The 18,803-nt window shown below is 42.3% G+C and overlaps 2 protein-coding genes and 1 non-coding gene across 3 annotated transcripts; all 3 read right to left on the reverse strand.

Moving 5' to 3' along the window:
* Positions 1–8,922: 8,922 nt before the first annotated feature.
* Positions 8,923–12,933, reverse strand: ppp1r15b (protein phosphatase 1, regulatory subunit 15B). The gene is made up of 3 exons (XM_055035950.1): positions 12,462–12,933; positions 10,514–11,757; positions 8,923–9,865 (listed from the first exon to the last, which is right to left on the reverse strand). Exons 1-3 carry the CDS (start codon positions 12,616–12,618, stop codon positions 9,641–9,643), a joined length of 1,626 nt encoding a protein of 541 aa, XP_054891925.1. The 5' UTR covers positions 12,619–12,933; the 3' UTR covers positions 8,923–9,640.
* Positions 12,934–13,268: 335 nt separating this feature from the next.
* On the reverse strand, positions 13,269–17,378 carry rps13 (ribosomal protein S13). The gene is made up of 6 exons (XM_055035963.1): positions 17,299–17,378; positions 16,740–16,788; positions 16,581–16,659; positions 14,497–14,666; positions 14,307–14,407; positions 13,269–13,341 (listed from the first exon to the last, which is right to left on the reverse strand). The coding sequence occupies exons 1-6, from the start codon at positions 17,319–17,321 to the stop codon at positions 13,308–13,310; spliced, it is 456 nt and encodes a 151-aa protein (XP_054891938.1). The 5' UTR covers positions 17,322–17,378; the 3' UTR covers positions 13,269–13,307.
* LOC129368147 (small nucleolar RNA SNORA19) lies at positions 14,013–14,140 on the reverse strand. The gene has a single exon (XR_008606792.1). It is a non-coding gene; the product is annotated as a small nucleolar RNA SNORA19 (small nucleolar RNA).
* Positions 17,379–18,803: the final 1,425 nt, after the last annotated feature.

Below are 18,803 nucleotides of genomic sequence, written 5' to 3' on the forward strand. Positions count from 1 at the left end.
TATGCTGTGATCAGAATGTATCGCGGTTTCCTGATGGCACCGCGGTTTGGTATCGAACGATGAGTGACGATTAAAGCGTCGGAGATCGGTTTTCCCTACACCCAGCAATACGAGGTAGGCCGTATTGCTGGGTGGCAATGAGCCACTGTCTGTCTGCTCATTGCCATAAATACGATCCTCCATCAGCTGACTGACTCGGTGTGTTTTTCTGAGCTCCCAAAGTGTCTCAACATGCAGGCGCGTGCGGTGTCCTGCTCATGACAACATCCTGTCACGTTCTCGATCAAGCCCTGTTATTTTGAAAGCCGCACCTGGGATTTTATGGGGGGTTTTTTGTTTTGTTTTGTTTTTTTAAGTACATCCTGTGAGTTGTTGTTATAGGTTCCAGTCTCCTCGGCGATAACAGTCATTTTCTGAAGCTTTATTGACATTCCTCGCTGAGGCTCTTCTTGTCTTTTTGCGCACTCTGGAGAGCTGCATTCCGGCTTTGCATTGATCAATATTTGATGTTATATCAGCCCGAAAGACTCTGTGAGAAGCAAAAGATGCGAGTGATGGGCGGAGGGAGAGTTATGCCCTCTGATGTCAACCCGCTCTGGTTTTGTTGTTTTCAGCTCATTATATCGCGGTTTTATCGCGCATCTCCAGGCGGTTCTATTTGTTTATTTTATTTTTATTTTATTATTATTATTTTTTGCAACAGGAAGAAAGGCTATGTGTTTTATGATGAGAAATTAATGACAAAATACAAATTCTAAATATGTTTTATTTAGATTATATTCATTACCTCATTGTCAGTTGCTCTGCAGTTTGGTTATTGTTTTTTTCTTTAGAGTGTTTAAATATGATCAATGACTTAATGTATACTTCTATGTTTACTTATAATGTTCAAGTTTGATAATTGGGAAAACGACGTAACCAATGCTCCTTACGGCTTCCTGCAGATATGATCTGTTGTGTGTTTTGTTTCCAACAGTGAAAAGCTTACTGATAAAAACAAAACAAAACAAAAAACAAGACAGTACATTTAAATCAAAGTGTGTAGGACCTGGGGTATTTTTGTTCCTGAATGATTGTTGTGCTGCCCCCTGGTGGACAGAAATATGAAGCGCTGCTGGTTTAAATGAGCAATTCTCCACATTCAAGGAAGAATTTCATGGGTCTATCTCACATGCTCACAAATGTGAACTGCAAACATGATATCTTTGATATCATGTTTGCAGATATCATGATGTTTCCAGATATCATGATATCTGCACTATCTCTGAGGGGGCCGAAGGCCTTCCTCTGTATGTATACACGTGCCAACGAGTGAAACCCGAGCACACACTGCTTCAATCTGCCGTAGAAGTGACTTGCTGAAGTGATGCTCCAAACAGCCAGGTTTGCATGGCTTTTAGCTAAAGAGAGCTCGATGCTTTCACACACACATTCCTTGTACCAGGGAAGAGTCACCCGATCCAACCTCAGCTCGGCCTGCCTGGACACGGCTGTGTGTCGTTGACATGAACAGGCATCCAGCACACATCCTGCTGGGGGAGGAGACTATCAAAATCAATGCACACAACAGTCACGAGGTTCAGAAAATGAGAGCTGATTTAAGCCCATGGAATATCAGCTCATCTGCTGGCGACATGGCTGGATGACACAAAAAAATCCCCTAATGAATGAAGCTTCCGCATTTAACGCCTCAAAATTGGGCCTCTGTCTCTTTAAAGACTCCTGCTCTTTCCGAAGCTCCGCCTTCCTGAGGTCACTACAACATGGCTCCTCCATTAACCCTTTAACAACGTTTTTACCAGCATTGCATGGAGACGTAGCTCCAATGATGACCTCAGCAGATGATCAGATCCACCAGGTGTTTGCTAATTGCTGCTGGCTAGTCTGAAGGAACCAACTTGGGGAGTCTGCTTGGAAACTTAAGCTCCGAAGAGGAGCTTCAATCTTGAAGGCGGCGCCAGGTCCACCGGGGTGTTTCCCACGCCGAGTGGTTGCCATGGGAGACTGGAGGATTTCTAAAACATGCATGAAAGAGTCAAAGCGACACTAGACATCGGTTCTGTGTAAGGAAGTGGAATGATTTAGAGAGTCCCTTTAGAAATATCCTAACGACGAAAAGGTTCATTACCTGGGTTGTGAAATTAATATTGAATAATGTCTAAATAAGATCTGCATTCAGCCTCTGCGTTTGATCTCAGGTCCGCTGCGACGCTCTGTCGGCCAGTTAAGAAGTTGGTTGCCATGGAGACTGAATGCAGGCTGGAGAACAAACATTACTGGTTTTTTTTTCCTCTCTCTGTTGGCCGAGCGTCATAGCAGACATTTTCTAACACACAAAGGAAACAGGACTTCCATTCATAATACACTTTTGTAACACACATTCTAGTCATTGCTGTCTGTCTCTTCAGCAGTGGAGTCTTGCGCAGTGCATAATATAAAACCCACGATAGACAACAACGACTTTCAATATACAAAAAGGGAAATGAATTGACCGGACAAACAAGAGGTCATTCCTCGGTTTTTAACTTTACTGTTTCGTTTCAGCGCAACAGATTCTGGTCGTGTCAAAAAACAACAAACGAGGATCTCTGTTGTGCAAAAATTATTTCATGACACCCCATTTATCTGGAGCGAAACAAAATGATAGAAAGCAACCAAACCAACAAAACAAGACAAAAAAAAAAAAAAAAAAACACCCAAAAAAACGCAGCTCACCGCCAGCTGATGTGTTTATCTCTTTCCGCCTGCTGCTCATGCGTTTGAATCAAGCTGCAGAAAAACAAGAATCACCAGGATGGGCAGTGTGTGTGTGTGTGTGTGTGTGTGTGTGTGTGTGTGTGTGTGTGTGTGTGTGTGTGTGTGTGTGTGTGTGTGTGTGTGTGTGTGTGTGTGTGTGTGTGTGTGTGTGTGTGTGTGTGTGTGTGTGTGTGTCAATGGAGCTGGCAAAAAAAACGATACAAGAAAAACAAAGAGAGCAAACACACAGAAACAAGAGACGCAGGGCCGGATTCAGGAGGCGGATTTTCTAGCCACAGTAAACACTACCTTTCCACACACACTCAAACACGCGCACACACATACACACACACACACACACACACACACACACACACACACACACACACACACACACACACACACACACACACACACACACACACACCCAGCCGCCAGCCAGGAGAGAGAATCACATGCAAATTTATGTCAAGTAACAAACAATTTTCATAGTGTGTGGGGACAAATTTGAATGAAGTTGATGAACATCTTTGATGTGTATTTTTATAAGAAAGGGCGGCAGTGTAAGCTTCCATGTTGGTTTAGACAAAACTATTCGTTTCCGCCCGAAACAACAACAACACTCAATAAGTAAAAAAAAAAAGAGCATACATGTAAAAACTCGGGTTTTAACCAGCGAAGCATCACAAAGGGGATATTAGATCTTTTGGAATGTAATGTGAAATCTACAAAAATATACATCCCAGACTGTTATTGCTAAAAACAAAGAATGCCTCATCATTTACCCAAACATGGCCAGGATTCATCTGTCAGAAAAACTTCCTACATCTGGGTCACGCTTCCATAATCGGCGTAGCGAAGAGGCCGTGGTCTAGTCAAAGCAACATTACTGATCTTTTGTGAACATCTCTGTTATCAGAGTGACCTCTGAACCTGTTGAGTCTGAAATTTGTATTGAGCATTTTTGTTGTTCTAAGGGTTTATTTTGGCTCTTGTGGTAAGACAGGGAAGTAGGTCAACAGAGAGAGAGGGAAGCAAAGGTCGCCAGGCCGGGAATCAAACCTGCGACAGCCGCATCGAGTACTAAGGATGTGGAGAGTTCTTACATTTTAGATTTTACCCAATTGCTAACGTTTGGCCTTGATTTGTAATCAATTAACCCCTCGGAGCTCGTTGTCATCTATAATGACTTTTAGCAAAACTTTGTGATCACAAGAAAATGCCGATTAACTAAGAGTTTGTTTCTCGATGTCGGTTCCTTCAAATCTCAGTCTAAAGCCAGAGGTGTGGTGAGCAGAAACTTCTGTCACAAAGACAAATGCACGTCTTAAACTACGCAGGCCTCCTTTTGCTCTCTCCATGTCGGTTCTGTGAGGTTTTCAGAGAAAGTGCCTGAGAAGCTGAGCTCTTGCCTGCGATCCATCAACATCTGCTGAGCAAGCGGCAACGACAACAACCTCCCGTGGTCAAGAAATTCAGAGGGAGGCTCTGAGACAGAGGCACCCGACGCAGACGTTTCTGGCACTGCTCTCACCCATTATGTGTTATGTAAATGTTGGGTGAATAATGCATGACTCCGCTCTGAACGAACTCTGCGTGCAGCTTGCCTAAAAGCCTGCAGGCCAACAGAAGCTCAACGTTCCCTCACTGGCGTCCTGATTTCAGATAGAGACAGTCTAAATGATCACCTGAAGGAGAGTGGAAAGCTTTGGGACTTGAACTTTGTACTCTGTACTCGAAAGAAACCAAAGTCTCTCTCTCAAAAAATAAAAAAACAGAGAGCTTGCAATTTTCGGTGTCAAGGTTTTTGTCTCCACACCTCTGACAGGTGAGAGAGTAAAAACACTAACCCCACAGGGAGTTTTTGTCTTCTAAGTGCAGTGAAGCAGCTCAATCACGACATAATAAACTATTGTGTTATTTATCACAAGGCGGCCATTTGCATTGTGGAAACGGTGTGTCATAATGTGCCACTGACTCTGTAAGAAACTACATTTATGAAGTGTCCCAAAAATATAAAATACTCAAAGTTTCCAGGAGCATAAACTCTTTCAGAAGACACAGAATACTCCAATAATTATTTGTTTCTCAGTTTGGTATTGCGTCTGTTTGTGATGATCGGAATATCATCTTTTTCTGTCGTACTGTGAGCATCCAAACAACAAAATGAAGATATAATAAAGGCAGGTTTTATTTTTATTTTTTTTCTCTCTCTCTGGTAAATGATTTGAGGTTTTTCCACAGCTTTGGAATGAACTCACATGCCCCAAAATAGAATCAATTTCTGGGCAGACAGCAAAAACCCCGTCGAAATGAGACCGTGGATGTGGAAAAAAATCAACAAACCGTCGGTAAACGAGGCTTGTGGTGTTTAAAAACCACAACGTGCTTGTAGAATATTTCACACGTGCTGGATTTTGTCATTAAAAAGCCTTTTAGACATAAAAACCCTTTTCTGCTCGACTCTGTCTCCCTCTAGTGGAGACTGGAGAGACTATTTGTTTATCTGTCGGTCTTCAAAGGTTTCATCATGATTTGGTTATGTTGTCATCTCTCACGTCTTCAAGCTTGTCACTGTTTTTTTTTTTTTTTTTTGTTTTTGTTTTTTGTTTGTTTGTTTGTTTTGTTTTGTTTTTAAATATATATTTCATACCATGAGATAAATCCTGAGATTCATCGTGTCGTCTGGTTTGGTTTGGACTTTTCTTCTTCATTAACTGTGTGAAACTTTTGGAGAATAACCGTGGACTTAATGGTGTGTTAGTTATATTCTAGTTTCAAAAATGAATCTGTTCCCCAGACAGTTTCCTGTTTTTTGTTTCGTCACTGAGGGTCGAAGACGTTGTTGTAAAACTGGCCACAGGGAGGCAGTAGAGTCGCACGTTTCCATGTTGACCAAAGAATAAGCAAAGAGCTCTAAATCTGTAACTTGCGCGGCTGAGGAAACCTGAGAACACGACCGAGATAAAAAAAAAAAAAAAAAAAAACCATCTGCTTTGTTTTTCAAAGCTGAACTTTGGTCTCAGTGCGATGATTAAATCAGTGTTTACCATCACGTCTCAGCCAGGCTGCTGTGCGCCCCCCAGTGGCTCAATGAGGGCTTTACAGCCACTGAGCCCTCTTTTAAATCAACACTGTGTGAGTCAGACACACGAAGCACTGAGTATGTTGGAAGTAGGAAGTGTCACCACAGATGTGCTGATGACTGATGACATCATTCTGTTTATCTTAGCAGGAATGAGTAAGAATTGTGGGGGGGGGGGGGTTTCAGAACAATATAAAAAGAAAATCTTCGAGGTCACGCGCTCAGGGCTCGAGCGGATGACCCCTGCATGGAGGCCTCGGCCATTGACGCACCATGCCGTGACGATCAACGGCCCACCATCCTGTCGATTAATGATCAAATGAAGGCAGCTAGAGCTCCAGAAATGCTACTGGGCCCCACGGAGGGTCTGGCTATGCAAGCTTCCGGTAATTCTGATGCTCTGTGTTCATAGAGAAGAAACAGAACAACACAAACTGCGGATCGATGGGATGGATTTGGCGCCCCAGGCTCTGACAAAGTGTCAGGAGAGAGATGCTCTTGGCTTCCCAGGAAGAACACTGGCAGTCCTGTAGTCTGCCTGTATGAGCTGCTGTCAGACACAATAGCTGCTTGTAGGTTGCATCATCACTTAATTGTGACCCGAGAGACACCCTTTTTCTGGCAGGCGGCTTCGCGGAGGCAACCGCGTGTGTGTGGAGTTGTGTGTAGGTGTGTGTGTGTGTGTGTGTGTGTGTGTGTGTGTGTGTGTGTGTGTGTGTGTGTGTTGTGTGTGTGTGTGTGTGTGTGTGTGTGTTAGTGAAAACCCACTCCCCCTGCTGTTGCTGAGTCTACCGCTGCTGCAATCACCTGCAATCCTTTCAACGCCTCGCTGCTCCAGCCGGTTGCCTAGAGACAGGGGTCGCCTGGGCCACCCGGTTTATGATGCTGATGAGGAGGAAGACGCAGACAGAGATGTAAAGCAGGGTGGGTTTGAGAAAAGGAAGAGAGCAAAGGGCTTTATTGAAGGATCATGCGGGGGTAGGTGGTTGTACTCATCTGGTCAATGTGGGGTCAAAGGTGAAATCGCCTGCCACAGCCGTCTGGTTGCATTGGATCGAAACTGGACATTACATTTTATTCACAGTGGCTTGCAAAAGTATTAGTTTTTGCAAATGCGAATGTAAGAAGAATCAAAGTCCAGACCAAGTCGTGTTTAAAATGATCGGAGGCCAACGTCAATCACTAGTTTTGGACAGAAGTGATATTTCAACATGCATGTGACAAAGTGGTTGTGTTTGTATTTATTCGCCGGCTTCCACTCAAACATTTCGTCGGTTCTGTTCAGTTGAATCATCAATCGAGTTCAAAGGCGAGTGATCTTCGCCGAGATCGATCGATGGCTCTGTGAACGAACCAGTCGGCCTTTATTGTCAAGACTAACATGGACGCCCAACAGTACAGAAGAAAGTGGCGAAAACGGAACAGGAAACGGCAGAAGCAGTTCCGGGGTGAAGGTTCACAGTGACCTGTGGGTCCTGTAGGACAATGACCATCGTCACATTGTTGGAGAAAAAAAAAATCTAGAGTCCAGAGAGACTCGCCTGAGAGCTTTTTTTATTATGTATATCTTTTGAACATTCTTTCTAGTCAGGCTGGCTGAAAGTTTAGCATTTTCAGAGATGGATCCAGTGGGGACTATTATTGTTTTTAATTTCATGGAGGAAAACTGCTTCTTAAAGAGTCAACAATTATGCTTAAAACATGGCCGCCCCCAGTCAGCGATGAGTGGCTTTATCTGTTCAGAGCTGAGTTTCAATGACTTGCTCTCTGCTTCCAGTTACGGTAAGAAGAGTGTTTCTGTTTCCAGTGTGTGATGGTTTGACGCTGAGCGTGAAGGGAGGATGTCAGAGGACATGTTGCTGAGCTGTCACAGCTGACGGCTGATTGCTCACCTGTCGGAGGTGGTGGGCGGGGCGGTGCTGAGACACGCTGACTGATTTCATCCCTCAGGAGCATCATTTCATCAGACTTGTGTTTTCAACACTTGTCTGATGACAGCCTTACAGCAGTTTGTATGCACAGAGGCTCATCAGGGCCGGTGGGAAAACGAGAAGCTTCTGAACTGCAGCATGTGTGTGTGTGTGTGTGTGTGTGTGTGTGTGTGTGTGTGTGTGTGTGTGTGTGTGTGTGTGTGTGTGTGTGTGTGTGTGTGTGTGTGTGTGTGCATCTGTGAGAAATAAAGAGAGAAAGGAGGAAAAGGAAGTGATGAAGGAACCTTGTGCTGTGAAGGCAGGTGGGGGAAAAAAGTGTGTTCTGACATTTTTCTTTGTTTTAAGGAAACATCAAAGATCTTATTTCATAATGTGAGCAAAGATTTGGTCAAATTAGACAGATTTTTCAATGATAATGCAATTAAAAAGATACGTTTATGTTTCAGTGAGCCTGTCGGGCTGCAGGAGGTGTGGAGGTGTTCATTTCTCTCAGCTGTCGTCATAGAGTCACCCTCCAAAAAGACTCTAAATCTTTTTGTTGTCGTTGTTTCACATGAAAACCAGATTCTCCCGCCGGTCATGGTGTGAACACCGGAGAGACCACTAGTCGGTCTTGTAAAGTTGATGCCGTCTTTCAGCTACATTCAGCAAACTAAGTGACCAACAACTATCAGTTTGGTTTATTCTCATCTGCAAAAACGTAACTTTTACGTGTCTTGGGGAGTAATCGCTGTTTCTATATGACAGCAGCGACAGGAATGGAAACAATGGAGGGAGATGTGCATTTTGTTGATGGAAAAGCAGGAATTATTTGGAGTTTGTCGCCAAGTCTGATTATTATAAGCGGCTTTGGGATCATTTTTTTAACGTGAAGTTGCTCATTTGAGCTTGGAAATAAACAGAGATAAATAATAAACCCCAGAATTTGTCTGGGATCCAGTTAGTTTTAGTCAAGACTGTCCCTGTCCATTTCCCGGATGATCCGTCCCGCTGTGTCTTTGTTGATGTTACCATTATAAAATTGCTTCCAAATAAGAAAGACCAAGCTGACTTTTTAAAAAATTTTTAACTTAACCTCTGCATTAGATCTCCTTACACAACCACGTTATTAATTGTTCACCGTCAGACTTTGCCAACCTTTTTAATCAGGACGATTAAGAAAAGGCAAGGTGAATCGTACCGTGACAAATTTTATTGACTGAACAGTGTAGCTACAATCAATTTGCTACCAACAAACTTCAACCTACATGATGCTACCATGACAAGCCGAGTGCGTCACATTGATCAAAGTGTTCTGAGTCTCGTCAAAAGGCAGCCCCAAACTATGAAAGCACATAAAAAACAAGACAAAAGCATAAGTATCAACGCAATAAATATATCAACAGCACAACACAAACTGCACCAGAAGTTGATGTTTCCATCATGCTGACATGTGTAGTTGTTCTCAAAACACTTTGTAACGCAAAGCTCCGCTTTCTGATGACATCATGGCTCCCTACTTAAACCTCAAGAGTCACTGCCGAGGTTTCTGCACGCATAGAAAAGACAAGTAGAAACTCTTTAAGCCGATGGTAAAAAATAAAGGACAAAAAGCTCCACGGAGCGTTCGTTGGTTACATTACTAGGTCAGTATATAAGGCATACAAAAAAAACAAACATTCCACACATTAATGTTGAGGTTAACATGAGAAAGTGTCAGTCAGTGCAACAGTTACACAATGTATAAAAAAACCCTCGAGGTACAAAGTTGTTCAACTTGACACCGAACATTTAAAATGGCCTAACATCAAATTTTCTAACTGACATAAAAAACAAAAAAAAAAAAAATCACTGTTGCATTGCAACCAATCACATTTATTTTTTTTCATCCACAGAAGAAATGAAACATTCAGGACCCCTCTGTCTGATTCAAGGCACTGTCCAGGTACGCCCGCATCTTCTCCCTGTGAGGCTGGCTGAGGCAGTGGCCCACGGCGCGCTCCGTGTCCGCGATCCGCCTCCGGAAGCGGTCCCGGTCTCTCGCCAGTTCCTCCCAGTGACCCTTACGGGACGCCTGGCGGGCGAAGGGCCAGGTCCGCATGACGTGGACTTGGACGAGAGGAGAAAATTGCACCTGGAAAGAAAAAGAGCGGAGAACATTTTATTTTTAGACTTCTTTTAGTTGGAGAACTTCATTGAATAAAATGCAGTTTTTTCAAGTCGCACTAATCTAGAGACGGGGCAATTTTCCCTCAATTTAGTGTCGATCACTCTAAATGGTGCTCGACAGTTAAAAGAAAAATTGCCATTTTTCTTCTGGTTTTTGTTCTGGTCCTCAGAAGCAAATAAAGAGAGTCAGAGGGTTCTCTCTCAAAATAGAAACATTACAAACTGTAAGTATTTTGACTTTGAGTAGCTCTGCATATTTTGCAGCACCACTGAAACTCGACCTCGCCAGCCAGCGCCGCAGTCAAATTCTCCTGACTCGCTGGAGTCACGTGACCAGGACTAGTCATGACGACCGGAGGCGTTGCTAATCGACCAAAACAAACAGCTCAGCAGAGCCCACAGCGGCTGAGCATGTGTCACTGAAACAGGAAAGAACTCTTATCTCTTCCTCTCAGCCACTAAGAGCAGACACTCCCTCTGTCCAGTTAAACTTACACTCAGTATGATAATATGTCACATGAGCGTTACATTGTAAAAATCTTTGAGGGGTCATAAAGGGTGTTTCTTTCCCCATCTTTCTTAAATCTTAATTGAAGTAATAAAGTCTATGAACCTTCTTTTGCCTGGTGCCGGCCTTGTTTTCCGTTTTTCCCTCTGCAGGTGACCGAGGCGTCGGCTCGGGCCTCTTCCACGGCACCAGCCTTTTGTCCTGATGGCGGTGCTGCTTTAACTTTCTGTCCGGCAGAACAGGTTTGGATGCTTTTATGGGCTTCTTGGTCTTTGCGGACGGATTTGGATGGATGGGTTTGAGCGACGGCGAGGCGCTCAGGAGGCAAGCCTTGAAGTTCAGCGGGTGATAGGGGTCGTCCTTTTGGCCAAGAGATTCCCAGATCAGCTCTTCGTTGTCGTCGTCCTCTGATGGAGGACGACAACTTTGCCTCTCCGTCTCGGTTTTGGGAGGCGGTGCGGGGAGTGAGGCTTGTTTACACGCTGAGGGGGGTTTGGTCTTGAGAGAGTGGCTGCTGGTTGTGCTGGCGGTGAAGTATAAGGGGTTGTACGGGTCTTCTGGAGTGCTGAAGAACTCCCAGAGCTTGTCGCTTTCCTCCTTGTCGACGTCGGGGCTGGAGCACTCGGAGCCGGCCCAGCTGCTCCAGCTGCTCTCGCTGTCAGAGCGACACACCCACGCGTTCAGCCGCGGCGGCCCCGTCGTCTCCTCGCTGGCCTTCGGGTCTGCGTCGCCGCAGGTTTTGACGTCGGGTTTACTTCTCCCCATGTCGGAGTTGGTCGAGATGCAGGCGGAGAAAAAGAAGGGATTGTACGGATCGCTGGATCTCGACAGAGACTCCCAAAGCTCCTTGCTCTCTTCGCTCTCGAACTCCACGATGTTGGGCTCTTCCTCGCTGCTCCACTGAGAGCTTCTGTCCTCCTCTGAAGCCTCCTGCTTGGACGCTCGCTCTTTGGATTTGAAAGCTTTGTCGCGACTTCTGAGGCAGGCGTCGGTGGAGCTGCAGCCGTCGCTGGACACGAAGATGTTCCAGTCGCCGGGGAAGCCCATTTTCCAGGTGGACTGGTGTCCGAGCAGGAGGCTGTCGTCAGCGCCGCCCGTCCTGGACACAAAGTCGTCGACCAGGCCGCAGCACAGGTCGTCGGCGCGCAGGCTGGAGAACGGGTCGCCGACGTCGGCACAGAAGTTGGAGAGGGGGTTGGAGCCGCCGACCATGACGCCGTTGTCGCCGTCGAACAAGGACGAGAACAGGAAGGACTCGGGAGCGTTGGACGCCGTGCCCATGTGCTGGATGCGCTCTCCGGTTTCGTCTGTGATTCTGACGTGGACCTCAAACCTGAACATCTGGAAAACTGGAGAAGAGGAGAAAAATAGGAGTTATCTAAATAAATCCAGGAGAAAGAATTTGGTTATGTGGGAGCTGATCCCGTCACTTTTTAATAGTGGACATGTTGCCATCACAGCTATTTCCAGGCATGACTCATTATTACATTGCTCTCTCTATGTGGATTCTAATTGCATTATGGAAATTACACAACACTACTTGTTCTGGGTTTTGTTTTTTTGACTGTTTTCTGGTATGTTGACTTTCAGCAGAGAAATCTACCAGTTTATAAGAATCAACAGCTGAACAGTAGATCCGCATTAGCTCACATGCCACTAAAAGTGCCTTCTTGAATATGGACCTAAACTGTATTAAAGTTACTTTATTCTTCCTAATGATAAAAATCCATACACCACAAGACTGAATGTGTGTTGCACATTTTTCAGTATTAAGAAGTAAAAGAAGGGAGGTAATCTGAAATTAATTCGAGTGTCAAAAATATTTTTTCTTTCATATTAAATTCACTAAAGGTGGGAAAAATGTATCAAAGGAAAAAAAAAACTCTTACACAAACGTGAAAGAATATTTCTTGCATAATTCAGACAAAAGAAAACAACCTTCGGTTTACTCAAGTGTCAAAAACATTTCCTTGCCACTAAATTTGAGAAAATGTGTCAAATGAAGCAAAGAAAGGGAAAAAAGCGTCTGTCTGTCACACTGTCTTGTTCTTACCTGACAGAAAAGTGTAATAGATGACCTGGACCAGCAACCGAAGCTGCTCCCACAGCACGGTGAGCATCTGTTTAGTCCAGGGAAGAAGCGCCATCCCTCCGCCGCCGAACCTCTCCATGGCCGTCCGCTCTGAGCCGCTCGCGACTGTAGGAGCCATTTTCTCCCCCGCTTCCTTTCTTCTCGGATTACGGCCACCGTCACTGACAATGTCCTCACGTATTCTGGTATTCCTCGTCCAAAACCAACAGACTCCGCGTATGTGCCGGATATGTGTTCGAGTGTTGTCGCTTCATTCTCTGGCTGGTTTTTGCCATTTTTGCGCTCCGTCGTCAAATTCGCTCCAAAAGGTACGCCATGTTTCTCGAGGTGTTTTGTCTTCGTCGTAGTAGGAGTGAGTGTCTAGTTGTTGCGACAGAAGACTTTAAATACACGCGGTGACGTCGTCGCGTCTGGCAGCGGATTGGACAGCCCAACGGTCAATCAAGCTCGGAACGCAGCTTGTGTCTACGTCACGTATGACTCATCGAAAGTGCCCGTAATTTCCACGGTAACCAGGAAAGTCCTCCGAGTAGCCCCTGATATTTATGTAGGTTAAAAACAAGATGACGTAAAGAAAAGGCAAGACTTTCACACGATTCAAAAACAAAATTCTCATCTCGAGAAGCCGTTTCATTTCAGCTAAGGCAAAAAACATGACTTGGAGCCAACACTGCTATAAACCGAAAACAACCACACACTAATACTGAACCTTTATTGTGGGCTTAAGGGGGATATTTAAGCAACACAAAAAAAGACAATCACATATAATGAATTTAAATTGTTTTATTTATTCAAAATGGATTGAGTTTATGCCACCAGAGCAGAAGCTGTAGAGGACTCACTGTAGAGAGAGAGAAAAAGATGACAAAGATTCACACCACTTAAAAACTTATATTCACATGTTAACACGTACAGTAATGTTAGATAACATAACATTACACAAGATTGACATATTTTGCTGCATGTCTATAAAAACAGCAATGCCTGTTTATTAGTTTAGGTCAAGACTGAGAAACCTTTTCAAATAAATGATTACTACAAATAATAGCCTTTGGCTTCAAGTTCAGCACCTCAAATACCAGTATTCCTCTCGAATAAAACAATTTTCATAAATTTTATACCACAGTTGCATCAGATAGTCCAATTTTGCATCTAAAAAGCATAATGTTTATTAATGTAAACAAATGCAAAAGTTTCCAATAATTTATTAATATTGCAGGACAACTCATTTTTTATCAGTGAAATATCCTGCCTGCTTATCTGGCAATATCCTGGCAAACAGGATATTGCTCGTTCTAAAATACCATTGACATGTTCTTTGTAAACTAAAACTTTTATTGCTTAAAAAAAAGTCATTTATAGAGCAAGTCCATGCCATATTTATTGACTATAGCTAGTTAATAAAAAAGAATGGTGCGTAGCAAGCTAGCTTGAGCCAGACGTAGCCTTGGAACCACTGGCTGCAGACCCTCGGATTAGTCCCTCAGCTATAAAGACCACCAACATGAACTTAAATGTGTGAAGGGGACTGGCAGAGACAGCACCAAGTAGCCATTCTGCTAATTTACCTCCAGCTTTTTCTAGCACAACAGAAATATCACAACTCTTAACAGTGAAGAGCAGGACAATGAATCGTGCATTAACTCTGAGCATCTAATGCACTGCAAATAAAAGACGGTCAAGTTTTCTTGCCAGATGGGAGACTTAAAATGTTCAAGTTAATTTGACCAAATGTTCTCAAATATAGAGTCAACTCTCCAACTAAAGTAGGAATAAGGAATGTTTCAGTAAACAGGGAATACATACTACTTCCAGTTGGGGGCCAGTACTCTCTTGGTCTTGTAATAACGGGCCAGCCTGTGGATCCTGCTCTCAATGAGAATCAAGCGGAACTTGGCATCCTTATCCTGCAAACGTCACAATGAATGTTAATTATAGCAGAAACCTTCAAACACAAAAACAAGCTTCAATATTGTTTAATATCCTAAATTTGAACCTTTCTGTTTCTCTCCAAGTGCTTCCTGACCGCCACAGCTTTCTTGATGAGATGGTACAGATCCTCAGGCAGGTCAGGGGCCAGACCCTTGGACTTGAGGATCCTCAAGATCTTGTTGCCGGTGACAAAACGCACCTGGGCAACACCATGGGAATCCCTCAGGATCACACCTGAGCAGGGAAATGAAAAGCAAAGATGACTGGAAAGCCAGAAACTCCCAACACAATGAAACTGAGTGAAGCAAAAATGAAAGGCTGGATTGTCATCACATTCCTGAAATAATGGCCAAAATCTTTTTTTTGCCTGGCTTTTTTTGGCCTGAGTCATCTTTTGGCAAAAAAAATATTAGCCATTATTTTATGAAGGTGACGTTACAAAAACAATGAGTGACAGAATTTCTAGATCATTAACAACTTTATATCTGAGCAAGTAGCAATTTTAAAATGCCTTCAGAGATCAAGAGAAATGTTTTGCAACACTTGGCTTTCAATTACTTTCATAAAAAGATGTAGTTAAATAATTTGAGTAGACAAAAAAAGGTAAATCATAAAATACTAAGAAATCAGCTACAATTTACCAGAATTTTCCTGAAACCTTTCATTAAACCTGTTCATAAAAATATAAGATATCATAAACTCCAAATAGTTCTATATAAAAACTTAATTGTCAAGTGTCAAACCAGATGCTCAATGATTTGAAGCAGAAATGTAATTTTCCTAGAAAAACAAAAAGTTTCTAGTCAGGCATCTCATTAAGCTCCTCTTTTTATGAACCACAGGAAGTCTAAAAGCTACAATCTACTCAGGACAAGTCATTGCAATATTTATGATGCAATCAACAGTTTTGAGTGCTATATAGTTTTCTCCACCTACATATTATGAGAACAGCTCACCTCAACTATTAAAAAAATTTTCAAACTAATTCTAACCTCTCAACAGAGCATCAATGACAAATTGTGTCAATATTTTGCTGTGTTAAATGTGGTATTTATTTGAGATTATCTAGATCAGGGGTGCTCAAGTCCAGTCCTCAAGAGCTACCATCCTGAAACTATCAGATGCATCCCTGCTCCAACACACCTGAATCAAATGAATGGCTCGTGTTCATAGCTGAGCCTGGTCTACTGGAGTAAGGCTGCAACTAAAAGTTGCAGGACGGTAGCTCTCGAGGACTGGACTTGAGCACCCCTGATCTAGATATACTGATTTATGGTCAAGTTTCTCGAGTTTCGTCGGGATCACAGTCTGAACATTGATCATAACAGGCTCACTCAGTGTAAGAATCAGATTCTACAAGGATCCGAATGCAAAAAATGAAAAATTATATTGTAAACCTAAAATTCATAATAACCAAATCTTTATCTTGTGGATTGAGATTAAATTTTATTTCACTCCCAGCTAAACATTTGTGGTCATTCCTGTTTTAGTCTGCACAGAGGCACAAAAAAAAAAAAGATGAAGACTCCAGGTTAACAAAATTAACTAAGCCATGTAGAAACACAACCAAGTATAACATTTTATTGAATTCATTCCCAAGTGTCCTAAAGTCTGTATAGCAGTTGGTAACGGGGTGGCATAGAGGTGGACAATAAACCAATAATATATTTTGTAATAGACAAATGATCAATGTCAATCGATAATACGGCTGATAGAATATTCAATAATTTTACTGAACTCTGATCAAGAAAAGCACAGCATTCTGGGACGGGTAATGTTGTGCAACCTACCAAGGTGGGTGTTACCTAGCAAACACCCTGCGTGGAGAACCTTGCACTTTTTATTTATTTATTTAAAATTAAATAAATAAATAAATAAAAAACAACAACAGAGGATTGGAATACAAACTGTGGATAAAGAAGGAAATGTCAATTCACCATTTTGGTGGTATTTAAATATTTAAATCAAAAAACTAATAAATAGATTAATATGCTGCAAGATAATTCAAGACCTCAATATAATCCGAAATGTCTGGAAGCAAAGAAAATTGAAGAAATAAATAATGTGGAATATTACTGGAATTCTGAGGCTCTCTAAAACAATCACCAGTCTAACCAGTTTCAGCACTTTTAACATTTTATGACTTACCAATCTGAGAAGGAGTCAGACCCTTTTTGGCCAGCTTGAAGATCTGCTCTTTTACATCATCAGATGTGAGCTTAAGCCACTAAGAGAACAACATCTGCGTTACTAACCAGAACATCGGACCACCAGAACAGATCCAGTAGAAATATAAGGCGTACTTACAGTGGGAACACTGCGCCTGTAAGGCAGAGCTGACTGGGACAAGCCCTTTCTGAAAACGGGAAAAGAAATAATTTAATCAACAATTTGGGGGGAAAACACTGAAGGAAGTCAATACAAGAGTGAATATATTAAATAACACGGTAAAAAGCTATTATTGAGCTCGTGGAAGCGAAAACGCGGCTAATGCTAGCTTCAAACATCTGCTAACGATACAAACTGAGACCAAAACATGCATTTAGAAACTTTGGTTTCAATAACTTAAATGTGCATGAGCTTTGAGGATTTCTTCGGTTGAAAATATCTAACCTGTAAGATGTTATTATAAAGTAACACTCATCTGAGCCGCAACTGTGCCGCTAATGTTGCTAACGTAAGCTAGCTGAAAATAGACAAGCATCCGAAGGTCCGTCTATGCTGCTTTTTACTAGTTTTTGCGACGATGTAAAGTTACATTTTTTAAACCATACTTGACATTTACATGTTTATCAGCGTCGTCGTGAGACAAAACTCAACCTGCCGCCGTTTAAATATAAGTTTTAACGTTAATAAAAGAGCTCACCCGGGAGCGTGCATGCGACCCATGATGGCGGTAGAGGAAGAGAGGCCGCACACGCGACAGAAGAAACGATTTTGCGCCTGCGTCGGAAGTGGCGTAGTGACGTGAGACGGCCCGGTTTCCTGTCGGCGCTCTCATAAAAAGTGGCTCTGCTTTTTTGATCATTAGCATAATTTTTTTTTTTTTTACCAGATTAAGTTTTAAAGCGGTTCTATCTATAGATCAGTTATAAAAGAAAAGTAATTTTCGTCCTGTTGGATACATGTCCATACAATTGTGTTTTACAGTGTAGTTTAACTGAAAAGGCTTCTAGTCAAAGTAAGATGACTACACGTTTAAACAACTTACTAAAGCCATTTCTTCTTATGTGTGCATCAGGAGTCTTTGTGATACAAAGAGCCATTTTTGCCTTCAGTCCAGCTAAATGAAACTTTAAAGCTGCAAATATATATTTGAAATGTTAATTTTTTTCCACAATTTTTCATAAATATTTCCTATTTCAAACATTTCTAGAGAACAACCATTTTATTTCTATTTTTTGGTTTTAAAATAATAAAATGTTTGCAAGAGTTGATATATTGTCTTCTACCAACTGAAATGGATCTAAATAAATGTTACTGGTACATTCACTTCCTGTCCTGTTGTGAAATTTCAATGCAATTATTCACTCAACATTTTTTAGACCCCTGCTAATATCTATATTTATACATTTTACTTGGTTCTTTTAGCCTGTTACAAAAATGCTAGAAATATCAAATCTTACTTCCTAATTTAATGCTTTGAAATTGTGTCGCTGTCCCTTTAAAATCTGCTTTTTAAAAAAGTCAACACAACATGGCTCCACTATTAACCCATTAACGTTTTTAACCAGCATTTCACTGAGACGTAGCCCCTGTAATGAGATCAGCAGACGCTCCACAAGATGTTTGCAAATTGCTGCTGGCTAGTCTGAAGGAGCTGAGAGGTGGAATCACGGGTTGAGGACTGCTGTGTTGGGCAGAAACTTGGAAACTGTAGCTGTGAGGGGAAGCTTCATCCTCGAAGGCGGAGCTAGGTCCACCCAGGCGTTTTGAACTGATGAATGGTTGCCGTGGAGATGAAAAGGATTTCTCAAACATGCATGAAGACATATAACATTCCCTTCGAGTGAAGATGTTTTACATATAAGTTGTTGATCAGGATTGATAATATTTTCCCATGACTGCAATATTATAACATGATGTAAAGCTAAAAAAAAAAAAGTACATTTTACATAGTGCTGCCTCTTTAAATGTTTGGCCATAATTACCATTGTTACATTTTGAGCGGCAATAAGTGGGAAACTTGCAAACCAGAGACACCACATGATTTTTGCTGCAGGAGGAACTGGTGGACTTTACAAAACGTATTAAATCACCAAGAGAAAACATTATGGCAAAAACTTTGAATAACATCTCAACACATCAGCCATGAAGTAGAATTCTGGATGTGAAAAGGTGTTCTGGGTAACTCTGGGACACCTGGTCCAT

The sequence above is a fragment of the Poeciliopsis prolifica genome, unplaced genomic scaffold, assembly GCF_027474105.1.
Source record: "Poeciliopsis prolifica strain line A6 unplaced genomic scaffold, Auburn_PproV2 SCAFFOLD001, whole genome shotgun sequence".
Taxonomy (NCBI): domain Eukaryota; kingdom Metazoa; phylum Chordata; class Actinopteri; order Cyprinodontiformes; family Poeciliidae; genus Poeciliopsis; species Poeciliopsis prolifica.

What these genes read in the sequence shown, in the direction of transcription:
- rps13 (XM_055035963.1), bottom strand. Translation starts at nt 17,321, where the DNA reads ATGGGTCGCATGCACGCTCCCGG. An exon ending in TCTGACTCCTTCTCAGATTG is followed by an intron (nt 14,667 to 16,580) that starts GTAAGTCATAAA and finishes TTCCCTGCTCAG; the next exon opens with GTGTGATCCTGAGGGATTCC. An exon ending in CTGGCCCCCAACTGGAAGTA is followed by an intron (nt 13,342 to 14,306) that starts GTATGTATTCCC and finishes CTCTCTCTACAG; the next exon opens with TGAGTCCTCTACAGCTTCTG.
- ppp1r15b (XM_055035950.1), bottom strand. Translation starts at nt 12,618, where the DNA reads ATGGCTCCTACAGTCGCGAGCGGCTCAGAGCGGACGGCCATGGAGAGG. An exon ending in CTATTACACTTTTCTGTCAG is followed by an intron (nt 11,758 to 12,461) that starts GTAAGAACAAGA and finishes CCTCTTCTCCAG; the next exon opens with TTTTCCAGATGTTCAGGTTT. An exon ending in CCGGCACCAGGCAAAAGAAG is followed by an intron (nt 9,866 to 10,513) that starts GTTCATAGACTT and finishes TTTTCTTTCCAG; the next exon opens with GTGCAATTTTCTCCTCTCGT.